Raw genomic sequence first — 20,624 nt, forward strand, 5'->3', positions numbered from 1 at the left:
CTTACTGGTTAGCTCTGAGCAGAAAAAGGGCTCCTATACTGAGTAGTAGTGGCAACATGTTTGAATATTTCAAAATCTTTCCAATTGTTTACAGGATTCCTCTTTAAGCTTCATATCACCTGTGATTTGTCATCATTGGGGCTAGAGGGACTCACTTTGATTATTTGTTCCACTTAGCATTGTTCAGCCTGTAGTGTCCCTCGTACAAATCCATATCGGGATTCATTCAGAGACCACCTTCAAGCGCCTCCTGACGCGTCCATTCCTTGTTGGAGACCCAGTGCATTAGCCAAGTGTGCACTATTCATGTGTTCTCATCCATACTTATACACTTCCAGCAGTGTTTACTCAATATCAATCACAATCAGGGACCAGAGTTGATTTTCCCCTCCCTAACCCGCAGATTGAGGCTAATTGCAGTACCTCCATTGCAAACCCAGCGAATTCAGTACAGGCTGGTATCAAGCCTGAAAGACTTGGATGAAGAGAGTTGTATATCCAAGTTTGCAGATGACACTAAGTTAGGAGGCACATTAAGCTGTGCAGATGGGGGCAGGAAGCTACAAAGGGACATAGGAAGACTAAGAGACTAAGTGAGTGGGCAAAACTACGGCAGATAGAGTTCAATGTAGGGAAGTGTAAGGTCATGCACTTTGGATTGGAGAAAGGCAAATCGGAATATTTTCTTAATGGTGAGAGACTAGGAGCTGTAGAGGAGCATGTGTGTCCATGTACACAAATCACTAAAAGCTCGTGCAAAGGTACAAGAAGTAATCAGAAACACCAATAGAATGTTGACCATTATATGAAAGGGATTAGAATTCAAAACTTAAGGTCAAAAAAGTGAGGAAGTGATGCCTTAGTTGTACAGAGCTTTGGTCAGACCCCACAAGGAGTACTGCGTTCAGTTTTGGGCACTAAACCTCAGGAAAGATATATTGGCCTTGGAAGGGGTACAATGCAGATTCACCAGAACGATACCAGGACTTAAAGGGTTAAATTACGAGGACAGGTTGCATAAACTTGTATTCCCTCGGGTTTAGATGGTTGAGGGATGATTTAATCAAGGTATTTAAAATGATTAAGGGATTTGATAGGATAGATGAACTATTTCCTCTGGTAGGAATCTGGAACAAGAGGTCTTAATCATAAATTAGAGCTAGGTCATTTAGGAGTGAAATCAGGAAGCACTTTTTCACACAAAGGGCAGTGGATATCTGGAACTCGCTCCCCCAAAGGCTGTGACTGCTGGGTCAATTGAAATTTTCAAGACTGAGATCAACAGATTTTTTGTTAGGTAAGGGTATCAAGAGGTATGCAACAAAGGTGGGTAAATGGAGTTGAGTTACAGGCCTCCCATGATTTAATTGAATGGCGGAACAAGCTCGAGGGCCTGAATGGTTCCAATGAGACCCTCCTTGTCTGTATGGCTTATCCATTCACTGGATGAACTCAAGTAAGCCATTGGATGAGCCCTGCAGCCTAATTAAATAGATCCTGGCAGAAAAAGTTACTGTGTCATGTTTGCAGACATTTTCAGCACTTAATGTAGCCTAACTGGACTAGGAGCAGTATTCAAAAGCCAGAGAACTTCTTATCCAACAAAATGACAACAGACATCACCAAATGTAATAAGGCACTAGAGATAAAAGGGCTATTACTGTAGCAGACTTCTGACAAGAACTACAGGAGAGTGTCTACTGTTGAAAACTGGTAAGAAAAACAAAGCTGTAAATGCACAGGAAAATTCACATAATTGACACGGTCTCTCATGATTTCTGCACCCCGCATCCCTGATGATCTAGGTTCACAGTCATGGTGTATGAAGAATAAAGTTGTTTTAAAGTTCTGTAGTCCCCATTAAAAAGTGTAATTCCAGTGCTGTGTTTTTCACCACCATTACAGCAGCAAATGGTCGTAAGGTTTAAATTTTAACACATTATGGTGTTTTGGAATCAATTCTCAAGGGTCAGAAAAGTACTTGCCACTACAAATATAAAAACCCAATGAAACCTACTACTGAGTTTGTTTTCCAGATTTTCATAATACCTTTCTTTTTCTCCATTACATCTGCAAAAACACATTTACAATAGAAAATACAGAAGCAGAACCTCAGCAGCATTTCCGAACCAGAATTTACATTTATTTTTTTCATAAATTCTCTGTCCTATAAATTTAAATAGGACTTAATATTAAAATATAGATTTTACTGAATCGTTCTCCTCATTGATTTAAAAGGCTCATTTGCGAAGTTGAAAATGCTTATGGGTTAGAGAAATACACTGAACCAAAAAATATTAATCTGTAGCACTACAACTGAAGTTTACCTAGTGTGTTGTAAAAATATCCATAATCAGTTATTGAGCTGGGCTAAACTGAACAATGTCAAATAGCCTTTTCAAAGAAAACAGGCAATTCCACAATTAATGTAATGAAGGCTGTAATTTTGCCGTTTTTTGGGGAAAATCCATGGTTTAGACAAGATAAAAATTTCAGAAGTTGTGGAAACGATAGGGAAAAAATCATGTAAAACTACAGCCATGCTTTGTGGTAACAAAACTACCTTTATTATTCTCTATTCCTACACTTCTGTTTTTCTCTCTGCACTAGTTTCTTTCTGGCACTTTTATATCAAGTGCTGCAGGGAAACAATGCTCTCCATCACCTCCACCTACCCTTCTCTTTTGTTCACATTTAAAGATGCGGCTGCTCAAGAAAAGAATCTCATCATCAAAAGGTACATGGAGACTAATAGCAGTTTTTGGGATCAATGAAAATGTGGGTCTCCAATTCCGTCTGATCTCCAGAGTCAACAGCTTTTTACAAGAGAGTGCCGTCAACAGCAGATGAAGTCTAAAACCACAGGATGTGACAAAGGTACAGCCTTTTCTGAGTCACAACAACATTACAGCTTAGGGCCTAGACGACTAAAATCACGGCCGCCAACGGTAGAGCAAAGAAAATTGGGGATGCGCAAGAGGCCGGTGTAAAGTGTAAACTGTAGCAATTAGATCAGATTGACTCTAGATACATGAGAATTTGAATGTTTCAATGGGGAGGTAAGTCTAAGGGAGAGTTTTTTTCAAAGTACTCTACTGTTGTATTAAAAAAAATGTACTCATTGGAATTTTCTTTGACGTGTTTACTGCCTGTGAAAACCTTGATGGGCTTCTGCAGTGGCATCAACAATATGGAGTGTCTCTATGTATGAGAAAACAACTCCATAGGAAACAGTGAGGGCCATAAATTTGGACTGGCCAGAGACCACTCCACACCGCAGGATCCTGAAAACTATGCTGAAGGCTGGTGATACAGATTTCCCAACCCAACATGGCTTCCAATTGTCTCTGATGACACAGAGAGGTTGTATCTCTATTCCCCAATGTTCTATGGAGACCTGTGCACAGAATGTTGGATCAGATCTTCAGATTTAGAATCAGTCTCATGAATACTATAATCTTTGATTGCAAAGTCAAGCCCTTAGAAAAGCTATCCATCACTGCTAATAAATAAAGTGAAACTGTTGCCAATGGCGGAAGGGCTGAGAACCAGAGGACACAGATTTACGGTGATTGGCAAAAGAACCAAAGGCGACATGAGGAAAAACTTTTTTTTTTAAACACAGCAAGTAGTTATGATCTGGAATGCGCTGCCTGAAAGGGTGGTGGAAGTAGATTCAATCGCGGCTTTCAAAAAGGAATTGGATAAATACTTGAAGGGAAAAAATTTGCAGGGCTTCAGGGAAAGAGCGGGGGAAGGAACTAACTGGATTGCTCTTACAATGAGCCGGCATAGGATTGATGGGCCAAATGGTTTCCTTCTGTGCTATAACCATTCTATGATTCTACAATAATTACACTCAAAAACTAGTCAACAAATTGACTAATAAACTTACAGTGCTTTTCACCTTGATTGGATTGTAAGTTTTTCCATCGATGTCATCAAAATCAGTATCAGAGGAGAAATGTGTTTCAGTCTCCCTGTGAACAAAGTTAATCTGGCCATCACTATTAATAAGTCAATCCCTCCAAATAAGAATTTAATTTGCCAGCAAAAATTTTAGCAATATAAAATAGCTACTAATTCGAAATGCATCACCGGCAAAATACATTAATCGATAAGTGTTATGTGATTGTGTATGGCCATGTCATATACAATAAATCACTTTATACATGTAACTGATCTTTATATTGTGTAATAATTAGATAAAATAGCAACAGGAATAAAATTCATGGGCAGCCAAATGTTGGGATCAGAGATCCACTGAACAGATTTAAAACAAGGTATTTTAGCTTCACTACAGATCTATCTGCTGGGCATATATCATGCACATAAAATTATCCACACAAGCTATTTTTAAATCCCCGGAAAGAGAAAAAAAATTGCTTGTGAACTACTCACTGATGACTACCACCTTCTATATACTGATATAAACTGCAAAGAAAACAGGAGGACCGGCAAAGACTCAGCAAAAAGAAATCAAGTACAACTGGAGTTAAATTGTTATAATTGATCACGTCCTTCAGGAACTTTTTTGTTTAGGTTAGAGGAATCTACTTTTCCATGCATGATGGTGATGCAACGTATGTTGTGTAAAAACACATTCACCACGGAGTAGAAAGTTGCAGATGTGTGACTATAAATCCTCATTGTGTGAATTTTTGGATTGGGGGATGGGGGCAGGGGAAGGAAGAGAGGAGATATGCAAAGGCTCAATTTGGGGCATTTTAGGGCAATTAGATGCATAGCAACATTGTCAGAGGCCTGTAAACAGATTTCCTGGCTGTAAAAAAAACAATTGGAATGGAAAGAGAACAAATGATGCCCAGTAGTAATATATTTGGGAAGGCTGGTGGTTTTGATCAATTAGACTTGCCCCTCTGAAAAATAAGAAAAGAATAATCTCAGAAAGGTAACTAATGTGAAACCTTGTATCAATATTAATTTCAACTTCTCTTTCTTCTTTGATTAAGGCTTCCCAGCTCTCAGCTCAACTGGTAGAAAAGGCAAGTGCTTCAAAGGGATAAGACATTAGTGAAAAAAATATTTGGAATGCAGCTACATGAACATTAAGTTTTATAGAAACACTAATGACAACGCTGGAACCATCCATACCGAGAGATGTATTTTGACTCCTGAACCACACAAGATTAGAGACTTGGATAGGAAGGCAGGAGAATAAAGCAGAAGGCAGTTCCGCCATTTAAATGATTGCAGTCGTTATCAATGCTTTTCAACACAGTGAAATGCAGTACAAGGTTACTTCACTTGCAAAACTGACTTGACAAGCACAGCTGAACTGGGAATTAGAAGACAAAATCAACCTGTCTACTAGCTTTTCAGATCAATTTTCTATCTGACGTCTCTAATTTAAATACTGGCTATAGACACCAGAGTTGCATACAAGTCAGTCCAACTGCAATCAGCTAAAGATGTAATTGCAAGAAAGTTAAAATGTCACTAGCAGCCATCTTGAATTTTATGTAATCATGGGCTGTTCCAAAAGGCAAGACTGCAATGATAGAAAGCCACATAAAACATTTTCTTACAGCCAATTTAATATTTGCAAATCTCACGTAGGAGGCAGATTTCCTTCAACCAAATCTTCGAAGAATCAGCGTGCTCTTTAGACAATGGCCCCGAAATTGCTCTTCAAATAACAGTGAACCTAACAGGGCTCATCGTTATTTCAGCGAAAATGGAAGAGCAAGTTCCAGAGAGTGCACATGCACAGTGAAACGCAGAAATCCGGAATTTACTCTTCCTGATTCATTGGTGATTGAAAGCTTTGCGTTAAGGGGACTTTGCCAGCTGCAATGAATGGACCAGCCCAAACTTGGTCTCCTGCCTAGCTGGAAACTAACTAACCTTGCCACAAAAAAGTAAGATGAGTTTTTTAGGTCTAAACTAACTTTTAATGGTGTAGTAAATAATAATGGCTGCCAAACAATCACTCTGGCACTGGAAATTAACTTTTAAAAATATGGAGTCTCATTACTCCTGATTTTAATAGCTTTTGGACATTTTTTTTTTAAATGTAAAGATTTTTTTAAAGTTTTTTTAAAAACTTTTTCTGTCTCTTTCATCCCAGGCTTTTAATCTTCATTTGTCTTCCTCCATCTCACTTTATTGTACATTTACTAACCATATCAGGCACTTCTTGATTTTGTCTGCACTCTTGTCAATGAGTTTCACTTCCTGGTTCGCTCAATGTGGCTTGTTTCAAACTGATTGGTTGAGGGGCATAGAGATCCTTTCCCCGCTCTCATAGCCCGGGAAAGAACACGGCTGTTTTTTGAAGTCGCATTTCAAGGAAGTTGCCGCACTGAACAAAAGGATATCGTGGCAGAAATAGGAAGAATTCCAGGGCCAGGTACAAATGAATCCCAGTGCTGTGCTCTTGCTTTATTACCCAACTTCTCACAGTATTTTTATTCTTCAAAGTTTCCTGTCTCCTGATCATACGTACTATGTTTTCGCACTCGTTTGCCTGATTTAATAGACAATACATGCCAGATACTCCAATTCAATATACGATGACAATGCAGAGCAAGCACATGCTCCTAATATAATGAAGTGAAAGACAGAATATTTTGCCTCATTAGTATCAGTCTGGGAAGCAGTTTTATCACCTGATACTGGAAATGTCAAGTTACACAGCAAGCTTTATTTACTAAACATATACAAACAATGAATGTGGCCTAGAACTGCTTTCATCAAATAATCCTTCTTATATTTTGGATCTTGCCAGTCATCAGGGCTTTGGTGTATGCAATTATTAACAGCATTGATTTCCACACAATCAGCTGTGCACAATTCACCAGATCCTGACAGGTGAGGAAAGCCTTTTGGACCAACTCAATTCATCCATTCAGAAAGACCCTGTGGTCCCCCCACTGCTGCATCTAATTGTTTCTTAAATGATTTCAATTTTTGGCCTCCATTACTCTATCTCATAGAATGATACAGCATAAAAGGAGGCCATTCAGCCCATCGTGCCTGTGCCAACTCTTTGAAAGAGCTATCCAATTAGTCCCACTCCCTTGAGCTTTACCAATAGCCCTGCAAATGTTTCCCCTTCAGTATTTATCCAGTTCCCTTTTGAGAGTCATTACTGAATCTGCTTCCCCCACCCTTTCAGGCAGTGCATTCCTGATCATAACAACTCACTGCGTAAAATAATTTCTTCTCATTTCGCCTCTGGCTCTTTTGTCAATCACCTTAAATCTGCGACCTCTGGTTACCGGCCTTTCTGTCACTGGAAACAGTTTCTCCTTATTTACTCTATCAATACCTTTCATGATTTTGAAAACCTCTATTAAATCTCCCCTTAACCTTCTCTGCTCTAGGGAGAGCCACCCCAGTTTCTCTAGTCTCTCCACGTAACTGAAGTCCCGCATCCTCGGTACAGAAAAAGGAAAAAAAACATTTTTAAAAATGTTTGCATTTAATAAAAAATGTCCAAAAGCTATTAAAATCAGGAGTAATGAGACTCCACATTTTTAAAAGTTAATTTCCAGTGCCAGAGGGATTGTTTGGCTGCACCCTCTCTAAAGTCTTGACATCCTTCCTAAAATGTGGTGCCCAGAATTAGGACACAATACTCCTAACCAGTGATTAACTGGGGCCTAACTGGTGATTTATAAAGGTTTAACATAACTTCCTTGCTTTTGTACTCTGCCTCTGCTTATAAAGCCATGGATCCTGTATGCTTTTTTTCTTTAAAAACAGCATTCTCAACTTGTCCTGCCACCTTCATATACACCCCCAAGTTTCTCTGTTCCTGAACCCCCTTTAAAACTGTACCATTTAGTTTATATTGCCTCTCCTCATTCTTCCTGCCAAAATGCACTACTTTACACTGCTCTGTGTTAAATTGCATCTGTCATGTGTCTGCCCATTTCACCAATGTTTATGTCCTCCTGAAGTCTGTTACTATCCTCCTCACTGTTTACAACAATTCCAAGCTTTGTGTGGGGATACCACTATATACTTCCCTTCAGTCTGAAAAACAACTGTTCACCACTACTCTTTGCTTTCTGTCTCAGCCAATTTCATATTCACGCTGCCAATGTCCTTTTAATCCAATGGGCTTTAATTTTGCTAACAAGTCTATTATGTGGTACTTTATCAAATGCCTTTTGAAAGTCCATGTGCAGAACATCAACCCTCTCTGTTACTACATCAAACACGATTTGCCTTTAACAAATCTGCTGGCTGTCAATTATTAAGCCATATTTTTCCAAGTGACAATTTTTGGACATCTGAAAGTCCATTCCAAATGTCAGTCATTCCTTGTGTGAAGAACTTCCTGATACCAGTCCTAAATTTACCTTTTACTAGTTTGAAGCTGTTCCCCCTTGCAACTTAATTCAAAGTAGCATTCCAGACTAACCTAGTCCATACCATTTACTTGTATATCCCCATAGGATAATCTCTCAGACAACTCCTTATCAGTTGAAAGCTCTCAAGCCTTACTTCATTAATTAAACCCCTAACACAAATGATCAGCCTTGTGGCACTTCTCTGCAATGCTTCCAGTGCTTGAATGTGTCCCTCATTTCTCAGCGATCAACATTAGACAGTACTCAAGGAGCGCTCTGAACAGAGAATGTAAAGTTTAATCACAGCTTCCTCTGACTTGCACATTACTGTTTTGGCAATGTAGTTCAAAATTCTGTTGGTTTGTTGATTGTTGCTCTGAATTCATTGGACATACTGGGGTAAATTTTAACTTCCAGCCTGGAAAGGAGCTGGGGGGGGGTGGGGGGGGGAAAGAGGGTGATTTCCGGGTGCAAATCCCGGAATGTAAGTGAGCAGGTCGTGATTGCTAATGAGGTCCATCAAATGCACTTCCGGGTTTTGCGCCCGACAGCCAGCTTGATTGGCTGGCTGTCAGGCAGGAAGGCCTGCTGCATGGATCATGGATCCTACCCTTCCCACTTGCTTTCACCTGACGTGAATCAGAAGCGATGGGAAACCCGTTCAGGTAAAGTTAAATTTGTTATTATTCCAATATACAAAATGTTAAGTACCTCAAGTGTCTCACTGAGGTACATTGCACTTTTATGTATCCTGAAAACAGAGTATTTTTACTCCACAACTGCCCCCAACCCTCCCATTCTTGGGGGTTAAAATTTACCTCATTGAGCTTTCTGACTAAGACTCCCAAGTCTTTTTCAAGCTCGTCCTTAGTTATTTCAACAAACTCATGGAGTACGTGTACTGCCCATTTTTCCTACCTATGTGCAGCACTTTACACTGCTCTGCATTAAATTTCATATGACATTGTCCAACTCACATTTCATTTAGTTCATTTTGAACTGCTGAGCAGCGTCCTTCAATTCTACTATCCCTCCTGGTTTGGCAGGGTCTGCAATTCTAACCAATTTTTGCATTGTTTCTGAATCAAGTCATTGTGTAAATTAAAAACAGTAGTGATCCCAACACCAAGCCCTGGGACACTCCACTTTAATTCCTTCCACCCAGACATGAATCCTCTAACTGTTTTCTACTCTTGAACCAGTTTCTCATCCATACCTAAATTTTACCTTGAATCGCCAAAGCTTTGGACGTAACTAATAGCCTTTGTGAGAAACTTTATCAAATGCCTTTTGGAAGCCTAATTACACAGCGTCGTAGGGTCTACCGCAGTCCACCTGGGTTGTCATTTCCTGAAAGAACACAAGGTGGCTGATCAAGCAGGAGTTTTTTTGGATTCATTCATGGGATGTGGGCGTCGCTGGCAAGCCCAGCGTTTATTGCCCATCCGTAATTGCCCTTGACAAGATGGTGGTGAGCCGCCTTCTTGAACCGCTGCAGTCCGTGTGAAGGTTCTCCCACAGTGCTGTTAGGTAGGGAGTTCCAGGATTTTGACCCGGCGACGATGAAGGAACAGCGATATATTTCTAAATCGGGATGCTGTGTGACTTGGAGGGGAACGTGCAGGTGGTGTTGTTCCTATGTGCCTGCTGTCCTTGTCCTTCTAGGTGGTAGAGATAGAGGGTTTGGGAGGTGCTGTCGAAGAAGTCTTGGCGAGTTGATGCAGAGCATCCTGTGGATGGTACACACTGCAGTCATGGTGCGCCGGTGGTGAAAGGAGTGAATGTTTAGGGTGGTGGATGGGGTGCCAATCAAGCGGGCTGCTTTGTCTTGGATGGTGTCGAACTTCTAGTGTTGTTGGAGCCGCACTCATCCACGCAAGTAGACAGTATTCCATCACACTCCTGACTTGTGCCTTGTAGATGGTGGAAAGGCTTTGGGGAGTCAGGAGGTGAGTCACTCTTGAAGCCACAGTATTTATGTGGCTGGTCCAGTTAAGTTTCTGGTCAATAGTGACCCCCAGGATGTTGATGGTGGGGGATTCGGCGATGGTAATGCCGTTGAATGTCATGGGGAGGTGGTTGGACTCTCTCTTGTTGGAAACGGTCATTGCCTGGCACTTATCTGGCGCGAATGTTACTTGCCACTTATCAGCCCAAGCTTGGATGCTGTCCAGGTCTTGCTGCATGCGGGCACAGACTGCTTCATTATCTGAGGGGTTGCAAATGGAACTGAACACTGTGTAATCATCAGCGAACATCTCCATTTCTGACTTTATGATGGAGGGAAGGTCATTGATGAAGCAGCTGAAGATTGTTGGGCCTAGGACACTGCCCTGAGGAACTCCTGCAGCAATGTCCTGGGGCTGAGATGATTGGCCTCCAACAACCACTACCATCTTTCTTTGTGCTAGGTACGACTCCAGCCCCTTCTAAAGCCATCATGCTTTTGCTTCCTAGATGGTTGTTATACAGGTAACAACTTTACTATGGGATTGAATTTGTTCTTGTCTGTGTGTGTTTAGTCAACCTTTTTTTGAAAATGGGTATCAAATTATCGTGTTTCCAATCTACTATTATCCCCCACTAGCGTGCACCGACTCAATGATGGCCAATGACTCAGAGGTCGTCCCTAGTCTCCATCAACACTCAAGATAAATTCCATCTAACCTGAGGGTTTATTTTACTTAAGCCCTTTCAGTTTGTCTAGGACTTCCATCTCATGGATACCAAAGTAAGTGCTGAATTTTGCCTCGGTACTCTTTTCTTGAGGAGATAATACTGCTCATGTCTCTCGTGAAGTTTTGAGGACAATTATTTGAAGGTGTGAGGTATGACAAGCCATACAGATGAATGTTCGGGTATGCCTATCATACACTCGTGTAGCATCTTTTTAATTTGTCCTCAGGATGCCGCTGATGTGGACCGGGCTGCATTTATTGCCTGTCCGTAGTTGCCCTGAGAAAGTGGTGGTGGGCTTTCTCTTGAACCACTGGAATTTTTGTGGTGATGGTTCTCCCACAATAGTGTTAAGTAAGCAATTTCAGGACATTAACCCAGCAACAATGAAGTAACAATGATATATATCCAAGTCAGGATGGTGTGTGACTTGCAGGGGATCTCGGAAGTGATGGTGTTCCCATGACATTGTCTTGCCCTTCTCGGTGGCAGAGGTCACAGGGGAGGTAAATGCTATTGAAGTAACCTTGGTGAGTTGCTAGTGTGTGCCCTGAAGGTCATACATACTATAGCACAGTGTGCCGGGGATGGATAGGGAGTCCAATGGCAGGCACACCGATCAATTGAACTGCTCTATTGCGGGTGGTGTTGAGCCTCGAGTGATATCTCCAAAGTCCTTGCATGTGTTGTCGCCTCCCAAATCTGTGCCCATCTATCCCGCAACTCCATGGTTGAACCCCTCCAATTAGGTTTCTGTCATTGATAAGAGCCCTTTGTTTGATGTGGCAAAGTCATAAATGACATCCTATATGACTGTGACCGTAGTAAACTATCCCTCCTCATGCTTTTCGACCTGTCTGCGGCCTTTGACACAGTTGAACCCACCAACCTCCTCTAATATCTATCCTCCATTGATCAGCTGGGTGGGACTGCCCCTGTTTGTCTACTCCTTACTATCCAGTCATAGCCAGAGAATATCCTGCAATGGCTTCTCTTCCCATTCCCACACCGTTACCTCTGGAATCAAAGGATCCATCCTCAGCCCCCTCCTATTTCTCGTTTACATGCTGCCTCTCGGTGACATCACCTGAAAACACGTCAGGTTCACCGATGACACCCGGCTCTACCTCACCACTATCTCTCTCGATATCTGCACTGCTTGTCCAACATCCAGTGCTGGATGAGCAGAAATTTCCTCCAACTAAATATTGGGAAGACCGAAGCCATCAACAAGACCACCTACTTCCACCTCCGTAACATCGCTCAGCTCCACCCCGCCTCAGCTTTTTTGATGCTGAAAGCCTCATCCAACCCTTTGTTACCTCTAGACTCGACTAGTCCAATGCGCTGCTGGCCAGCCTCCCACCTTGCACGCTCCATAAACTTGAGCTCATCAAAAACTCTGCTGCCTATATCCTAACTCGCAACAAGTCCCGTTCACCCATCATCCCTGTGCTCATTGACCTATATTGGCTCCCGGTCTGGCAATATTTGCATTTCAAAATTCTCATCCTTGTTTTCAAATCCCTCCATGGCTTCGCCCCTCCCTATGTCTGTAACCTCCTCCAATTCTGACCTCTTATACGTCCCCGATTTTCATGGCTCCACCATTGGCGGCTGTGAATTTAGCTTCCTAGGCCCTAAGGTCTCGAATTCCCTCCCTAATCCCCTCAACCTCCTTTAAGATGCTCCTTAAAACCTACCTATTATCATGGGCAGGGAATTGGTCAGGAGATAGGAGACAGAGAGTTGAGATAGTGGGTGTGTACTCAAATTGGCAGGATGTGATTAGTGGTGTCCCCCGGGGATTTGTACTGGGGCCTCAGCTTTTCACTATGTTTATAAATGACTTGGATGAAGGAATACACCTGTATATCAAAGTCTGCTGACACTAAGTTAGGTGGTACAGTAAATAGTGTAGAAGGGGGCAGAAAGTTGCAAAGGGACACTGATGGATTAAATGAATTGGCAAAACTGTGGCAGCTGGAGTTCAATGTAGGAAAGAGAGAGATAATCCACTCTGGAACTAAGAAAGATAGATCAGAGTATTTCCTAAATGGAAAGAAGCTAGGAACTGTGGATGAGCAGAGAGATTTAGGGGTCCAAGTACAGAACTCACTAAAAGCTAGTGGACAGGTTAAAAAAAAAGTTATGGTTCACTTATATAAAGATCTGGTTATACCCCATTTAGATACTGCATTCAGTTCTGGGCACCACATCTCAGGAAGGATATATTGGCCTTGGAAGGGTTGCAGCACAGCTTCACCAGAATGATACCGGGGTGATCCAATTGAGATGTTTGAGATGATTAAAGGATTTGATAGGGTAGATAGAGAGAAACTGTTCCCTCTGGTGGGGGAGTTCAGAACAAGGAGGCATAACCTTAAAATTAGAGTTAGGCCGTTCAGGAATGATGTCAGGAAGCACTTCTTCACACAAAGGGTAGAAGAAATCTGGAAAACTCTTCCCCCAAAAAGCTGTTGAGGCTAGATCAATTGAAAATCTCAAAACTGAGATCAATAGATTTTTGTTAGGAAAGGGTATTAAGGAATACAGAACCAAAGCAGGTAGATGGAGTTAAAATACAGATCAGTCATAATCTAATTGAATGGAGGAACAGGCATAAAGGGCTGAATGGCCTACTTCGGTTCCTATGTTCCTAACTCTTTGACTAAGCTTTTTGTCACCTGTCCGAATATCATCTTATGTGGCTCGGTGTCAAATTTTGTTTGATAACGCTCCTGTGAAGTGCCTTGGGACATTTACTACGTTAAATGCGCTATATAAATTCAAGTTGTTGTTGATATTGTGGTGGCACCCATCGAAGCGAGTGGTGAGTATTCCATCACACTCCTGACTTGACCCTTGTAGATAGTGCAGGAACTTTGAGGGTTCAGGAGAGGAGTCATTCGTCACAGAGTACTGAGTCTCTGACTTGCTCTTGTAGCCACGGTTAGCCCAGTTCAACTGCTGGCCAATTGTGACTGGCCATAAAAGACGTTGATGGTAGGGGACTCGGCAGTGGTGGCGCCATTAAAGGTCAAGGGGAGATAGTTGGGCTTCCTCTTGTTTGAGACTGTCATCAACTGGCATTGATATCACCTGTCATTTGTCAGCCTATGCCTGGACATTATCCAGGTCTGCTGCAGGCTGGCATGGACTGTTCATTATCAGCAGAATTGTGAAGGGAGCTGAACATTGTGGAATCCTCACTGAACAGCCCCACTCCTGACCTTATGAAAGATGGAAAGTCAGTGATTAAGCAGATGAAGATAGCTGCATAAAGGACATTGCCCAGGCAAACTCCTGCAGTGATGTTCTGGGGCAGTAATGACTGGCATCTGACAACCACAACCATTTTCCTACGTTCCTCGATATGACTCCAACCACTGGAAGTTTTCCCTTCGACTCCCACTGACTTCAGTTTTGCTGGGGCTTTTCAGTGCCATACTTGGTCAAGTGCTACCTTGATGTCAAGGGCAGTTAGTCGCACCTCTCCTCTGGCATTCAGCTTGTGTCCATGTCCAGATCAAGGTTGTAACAAGGTCTAGAGCGGAGTGGTTCTGGTGAAACCCAAACTGAGCAGCAGTATACAAGTTATTGATGAGTAGGTGTCACTTGATGGCTGGGTGGCAATCTCCATTTTGTCTGGTAATGTGAGCGTCACAGTTGTACTGGAATAGTTTGACTGGGGTGGGGGCAGCCACCTCTGGTGGACAGGTCTTCAGCACTACAGCAAAGATATTGTCAGGACAAATAGCCATCACTGCGTCCAGTGAACTCAGCCACTTCTCGTCACGTGGAGTGAAAAAAATTGGCTACACACTGGCATCTATGATGGTGAGAACCTCAGTAGGAGGCAGAGTAGGATTGCCCACTCAGCACTTTTGGCTGAAGAAACTTGCAAACACTCACATGCTCACTCCACCATGGTAGAGAATGGGATGTTCACGGAGCCTCTTCCTCCATTGGGACAGGAAATACCCAGGGATGATAATGGAGGAGTCTGGGATGTTGGCCAATAGATATGATTGTGAGTATGACTATGGCAGGCTATCACTTGACTAATCTGCGAGACAGCTCTCCCAACTTGGGCAACAATTCTCAGATGTTAGTGAAGAGGACTTTGCAGAGTCAACTGGGCTGATACCACCTCCGTCTTATCACAACACTGTGTCCAAGTCATTGCCGATAAGTCCATCCTATTTACTTATTAGGAACTTTATAGCAATTGTTTACAACTGGATGCTTACTACGCCACTTGAGAGTTTTAGAAATCAACCATGTAATGTGGGATTGCAGTCACGTAAGCCAGGCCGGATAGGGGAGGCAGGCTCCCTTCCCTGAAAGGCATTAGTGAACAAGCTGGATTTTTACAAGAATCCAGAAGCATTTATAGGTTACTTAAGTACCACATCACCGCATTGTGTACTTTGTGCATGGCCTCAATGTGTGCAGTGGCAGAACACTGAGTTTTTAAATGTTATATTTTTAAAGGACTGTTTTTTACTTTTGGTAGCAATGTGCTTAATAAGCCAAATAACACTGGTCTGATAGCAAAACAGCAAGACACGTTGTATAGCGAAGAGGACAGGACTTGGATGAAGGGATCGAGTGTAATGTATCGAAGTTTGCTGATGATACAAAGCTAGGTGGGAAAGTAAGCTGGGAGGAGGACACAGAGTTTGCAAAGGGATATAGACAGGTTAAGTGGTTGGGCAAGAAGGTGGCAGATGGAATATAATGTGGGGAAATGTGAGGGTATTGACTTTGGTAGGAAGAATAGAAAAACAAAATTTTTTTAAATGGTGAGAAACTATTAAATGTTGGTCCAGAGAGATTTGGGTGTCCTGGTAGAAGAAAGACAAAAAGTTAGCATGCAGGTACAGCAGGCAATTAGTAAAGCAAATGGCATGTTGGCTTTTATTGCAAGGGGGTTGGAGTACAAGAGTAAGGAAGTCTTACTACAATTGTACAGGGCTTTGGTGAGACTGCACCTGGAGTACTGTGCACAGTTTGAGTCTCCTTATCTAAGGAAGGATATACTTACCTTAGAGCTGGTGCAACAAAGGTTGACTAGATTGATTCCTGGGATGAGAGGGTTGTCCTATGAGGAGAGGTTGAGTAGAATGGGCCTATACTCTCTGGAGTTTAGAAGAATGAGGGGTGATCTCATTGAAACACAAGATTCTGAGGGGGCTTGACAGGGTAGATGCTGAGAGGTTGTTTCCCCTGGCTGGAGGGTCTAGAGCTAGAGGGCAAAGTTGCAGGATATGGGGTCGGCCATTTAAGACTGAGATGAGGAGGAATTTCTTCACTCAGATGGTTGTGAATCTTTGGAATTCTCTATCCCAGAGTATATTTAAGGCTGAGATAGATAGATTTTTGGACTCTAGGGGAATCAAGGGATATGGGGATCGGGCAGGAAAGTGGAGTTGAGGTTGAAAATTAGTCATGATCTGATTGAATGGCAGAGCAGGCTCAAGGGGCTGTATGGCCCACACCTGCTCCTATTTCTTACGTTCTTATGTAGCACACCTGCCATCAAAAAATTACACAGTGAAAGGAAATGTTAAATTTTGCTTCTTGTGCACCCATTTGATCAAAAATATCAAGCTACCATATTTAGCAAGTTAACTTTGTGCATAATGGATAGTCACAGATTGAAAAATGAGATATTTGAGGATGAACATTTGAGGATCACATTCTCTTCAGTAGATTTAGATTCGTTATTTGGTACTTAGATTTGGACAGAGAAGAATAAAGCAGAGGTAAGATTGGGAATATGAACACTAAACTGCTCTAGAAGTAATGTCAGTATTTTAATAAGGGGTATTAAACCATTGCCAGTGGGTCTCACACAGCATTGCTGAGCCCCCACTGCATCCTCTACTTCATTACTCCAAAACCTAGAGCAAATGAGGTAAGTGGGGGCACCTGGACGGAGAGTGGAGCCATAGCACTGAAGGCCTAGGCAGGAAAAGCAAGATGGAAGGACCTGGAGTCTCTACTGGGAATTTCCGAGGAGTGCTGCATAAAGCAAAAAAAGGGTCGTACTCATGCCTGTTTGCAGCTCACAGCAAACAGGCACTTTATTCAAAACTATTAAAAAATAATTGGTATAGAGCATCGAGGCCAGGGAAAGGTCAGCAGCTCAAGGACCTCCAGGCCAATGAGATGAAGATAGGAGTAGAGTTGGGAAGAGGTCCAAGAAATTGACGAATCCCCACATCCACAAGTCAGACCATATTGATCTAGAGGAATTAAGGCCATTGGCCACAGACTGAATGGGCTAACCTTTAAAGTAGTTACAAAATGAAATAAATAAGAAATCTTAAAACATTTGGAATTACACATTGTTGATGACGTATGTGGTAGTTGAAAAATAAAATGCTAAAATTCAAGATTCCAATTATCGAGCCAACAAGGGTGAAATGCTGCAGGAGGTGAAAATATAAATCAGCAAGGGAACAGAGAGCTTCAAATTTGAAAATTCTGTCTAATCATGCTGAACCTTCAGTAAATAAATGCTCCATTTAATGTGGTGTTAAAGGCTACAACTAGTCTCCATAACTTTTGGGCTGAGATGGGGAAATCAAATCAACCAGGGTTCTGTGATGCGAAGTATAGGATTGGGTTTGGCGTGATGTCTCACAAAGTCCAACAGGCTACTGAAACTCACTGTCTGGTCTGATACATGAAGAATAGCCTCTTGACTGGCCCACTGAACTATACCCCAAACCAAACCACTGGCTTAAAGAAAGGAGAGAGAAACATTAATTGTACAAAGTTGGGAAACATGCAAGACTAGCAGCTGATAATAAGGAAAACATTGTGCAGCTGAATTACTTAAACTTACTGAGGGAGATGAAATTCTGTGGGTATTTCAGGTTCAGCTATCATCTCCTACACATCTTCCGTGACAAAAATAAATTATCTTTGTCCTCCCCACTTCACAACAGCAGTGTGTTCAGTTCCAACCTAACGGTCACTTCTAGTCACAGAATGCAAAACCTGAAAAGAAAAAAAAAACTGAATCTTTTGATTTCCTCCCCTTTAGTCTCTTCACATTTGTATTTTACAGTAAACACAGCTCTCCAGTAGCTCAACGGGAAAAGGGAACATCTAGTGTAGCACTCAGCTATACAGATCAGAAAATCCAGGTTTGATTCCTGGTCAATGCTGACTGGTCGCAATTGGGAAGCTATAATTGGCAAGCCATAATTGGCCTCGGTGCCCCATGGCACGTGGGAACAGGGTGGAAGAAATCAGCCACAGTTTCACTGCTGTTGAGAAATTAAAGCAACACCTGCTGGAAAGTGGGAGCTGGGTGATGACAGGATTGCAACAGCCTACAGTTTATAGTTTGCCAACACTCACTGTCTAGGACGACAGGTGAAGAATGACCATTTGAATGTGAAACAGTTCCCCAGTAGGCATCAAAAACTTTCAAGAGGACAAGGACTCGTTGAAAACTGATTTTTTTTTTGAAAAAGCTGTGAAAGATTAGCAGGATTGTGCAATTTACTAACTCCGTATCAAATACAACTTCATGAAACGGTGGGTCCCCACACAAATGCAGATGAAATATCGATCCACATTGGCAGCCAACTAAGAACATTAAGTTTTCAGTGCTGGAGCAGTTTTGAGGAACCTCCTCTGAAATGGGTAAACGCAGCTGTGGAAGTTGTCAAGTAAACTTCTTTTTGCTGTAGCCATCATTCAAGATGTGTTGTTGGGGAGAGGAGTGTTGGAGAGCAGAATCTTCAATGCTTTAGTTTATCAACAGCACTTCATCAAAACCATCTTTGAACCAATACTAGTTAATATCTCTTGGCACTACACATTGTGGGTGTACCCTTCAGGTGAAGTGGAGTTAAATGCAAGAGGATAATTGGGCCTGGACATACTGACATAATTCAGTCCCCATTTTCAAGTCAAACATTCAGTCCTTAATTTTATATTTCCATTGTAAATTCCTACATTCGCATTTATAAATGAGATTGCTTATGTAAACCGGTCACAGCTTAATAATATCCTCCCCCAGAGAAGGAGCGGCAGCACCACTGGTAGAAGAGCATAATTACAACATGGCAAATTTACAGGGGACCAAGGCTGAGAGACCAAAGAGGAAAAAGGGGGGGGGGGGGGTTAACGGTACAGCATGGTTGGGGAGTGGGGAAAAAGAGAAAGCAGAGCACAGTTAGAGGCCAGAGGAAGGTGAATTTAAAGCAAGGTTAAAGGCTGAGGAGGGCAACGGGTGGGGCACAGCTAGTACAGAGTTAGAGGTTGGGGAGAGGGATGGTAGAGTAGGGTTATATGCTGGGGACAGGGGAAGAGATGTAGGGTATGTTATGAGGGTAAAGTGGAGTTAGAAGTACTTAGGGAGGGAGCGGGGGGGGTGTGGTCTGGTCACTTGAAGACACCCAAACAGAGCTGGAATTGAGGAATCAGCAGCACTGTTCCAAACAGTGACACCAATATGATAAGCCAGGACAGAGTGGAGATTCTAGAGGGGGGGGGGGGGGGAGTGGGAGGGGGGGAGGGGGAGGAGGGGGAGGGGGGGGGAGAGGGGGGGAGGGGGGGGAGGGGGAGGGGGGAGGGGATGGCCAAGTACAGCAGGGGCCGTGTACAGCGGGGGGGTGGGTAGGTGAGTGAGTAAGGCAAGGGGTAGGGGAAATGAGTAAGGCAAAAGGGAGGGGGTAGAGAGGAAGGAACAGTGGAGATAGTGGGAGTGAAGGGGAGGGAGAGAGAGTGTTGAAGAAAAAAATGGAAAGGAGATTGGCAGTGGGAGAGAGAAAAAGTGAGAAGGGGAATGGGTAGAGTTCAAGTCTAAAGTATATTTAAATGCTCACCATAAAAGCCAAAAAATTAAAACTTTAAATGACTGAGCTGGAGCTTCACCCTGCTCAGACAGCTGCTACATTGAAAATTCCCCAATGCCACCAAGCCTCAGGCTCCCTTGTTGTGGTGGCCCACTGGAGCCTCTCTCCCCGATAACTTACCCTACCACCAACATTGTTGAAGCTGGCAGCCATTGCATCTGCAGCTATCAGGGAGGGAAAAGTTCCAGCTGCAGTGGGACATCACACCAAGTGAGGAGCATGAGGCTGAGTTTGAAAAGGGTGGTGGGGGGACTACTGCAAGGAAGGAGCCTGAGAACTGGTGGGAGCTATTGGGCCAGCCAGCTCAAACAGGACATCCATGGTAAAGGCCCAAAGGATACAAACTTAGCAGCATAATGATGTGCACGCAAAAAAAAAATCAGGAGTCTTGAGTGAGATGCTGATGCAGCTCCAGCATCATGGGGAATTCGCCAGCAGGCAATAGCCAGAATATAGTGAGTGGGATGGCCCGAGCCTGCCGAAAGTGGCCAATTTTTAAATTATTTACCTGCATAGACTTACAATTCATAACTAAAGATACAGATAGATGGATATAGATAGATAGATATCTTGTGGAAAGTTGAGGGAAAAAAAATGGCAGCAGGGCTCAGACAAAAGTCAAATTTGACCTACACCACTCACGACTGCACCGTGTGACAAGTTTACACAGGTGTTTCCCATTACATATGTGGATATGGGAATTTATAATGGGAAAAGTTGACAAAAAGTATAGCAACAG

The 20,624-nt window shown here is 42.7% G+C and overlaps 1 protein-coding gene across 5 annotated transcripts in view; it reads right to left on the reverse strand.

The window, feature by feature from the left end:
- Nucleotides 1-20,624, reverse strand: part of LOC137333039 (cohesin subunit SA-2) — a 150,056-nt gene that overhangs the window by 82,320 nt on the left and 47,112 nt on the right. For 2 of the 5 annotated variants that reach the window (XM_067997128.1, XM_067997127.1), the window contains exons 2-3: nucleotides 17,860-18,014; nucleotides 3,896-3,980 (exon numbers count right to left, since the gene is read on the reverse strand). In XM_067997128.1, the coding sequence (XP_067853229.1) occupies nucleotides 3,896-3,980; nucleotides 17,860-17,903 (129 nt within the window). In that variant the 5' untranslated portion in view covers nucleotides 17,904-18,014. Of the gene's footprint in view, nucleotides 1-3,895; nucleotides 3,998-17,859; nucleotides 18,015-20,624 lie in introns of all 5 variants that reach the window. The other 3 variants (XM_067997129.1, XM_067997130.1, XM_067997131.1) reach the window with 3 other exon arrangements.

Source organism: Heptranchias perlo, chromosome 15 (assembly GCF_035084215.1).
Source record: "Heptranchias perlo isolate sHepPer1 chromosome 15, sHepPer1.hap1, whole genome shotgun sequence".
Lineage (NCBI taxonomy): Eukaryota > Metazoa > Chordata > Chondrichthyes > Hexanchiformes > Hexanchidae > Heptranchias > Heptranchias perlo.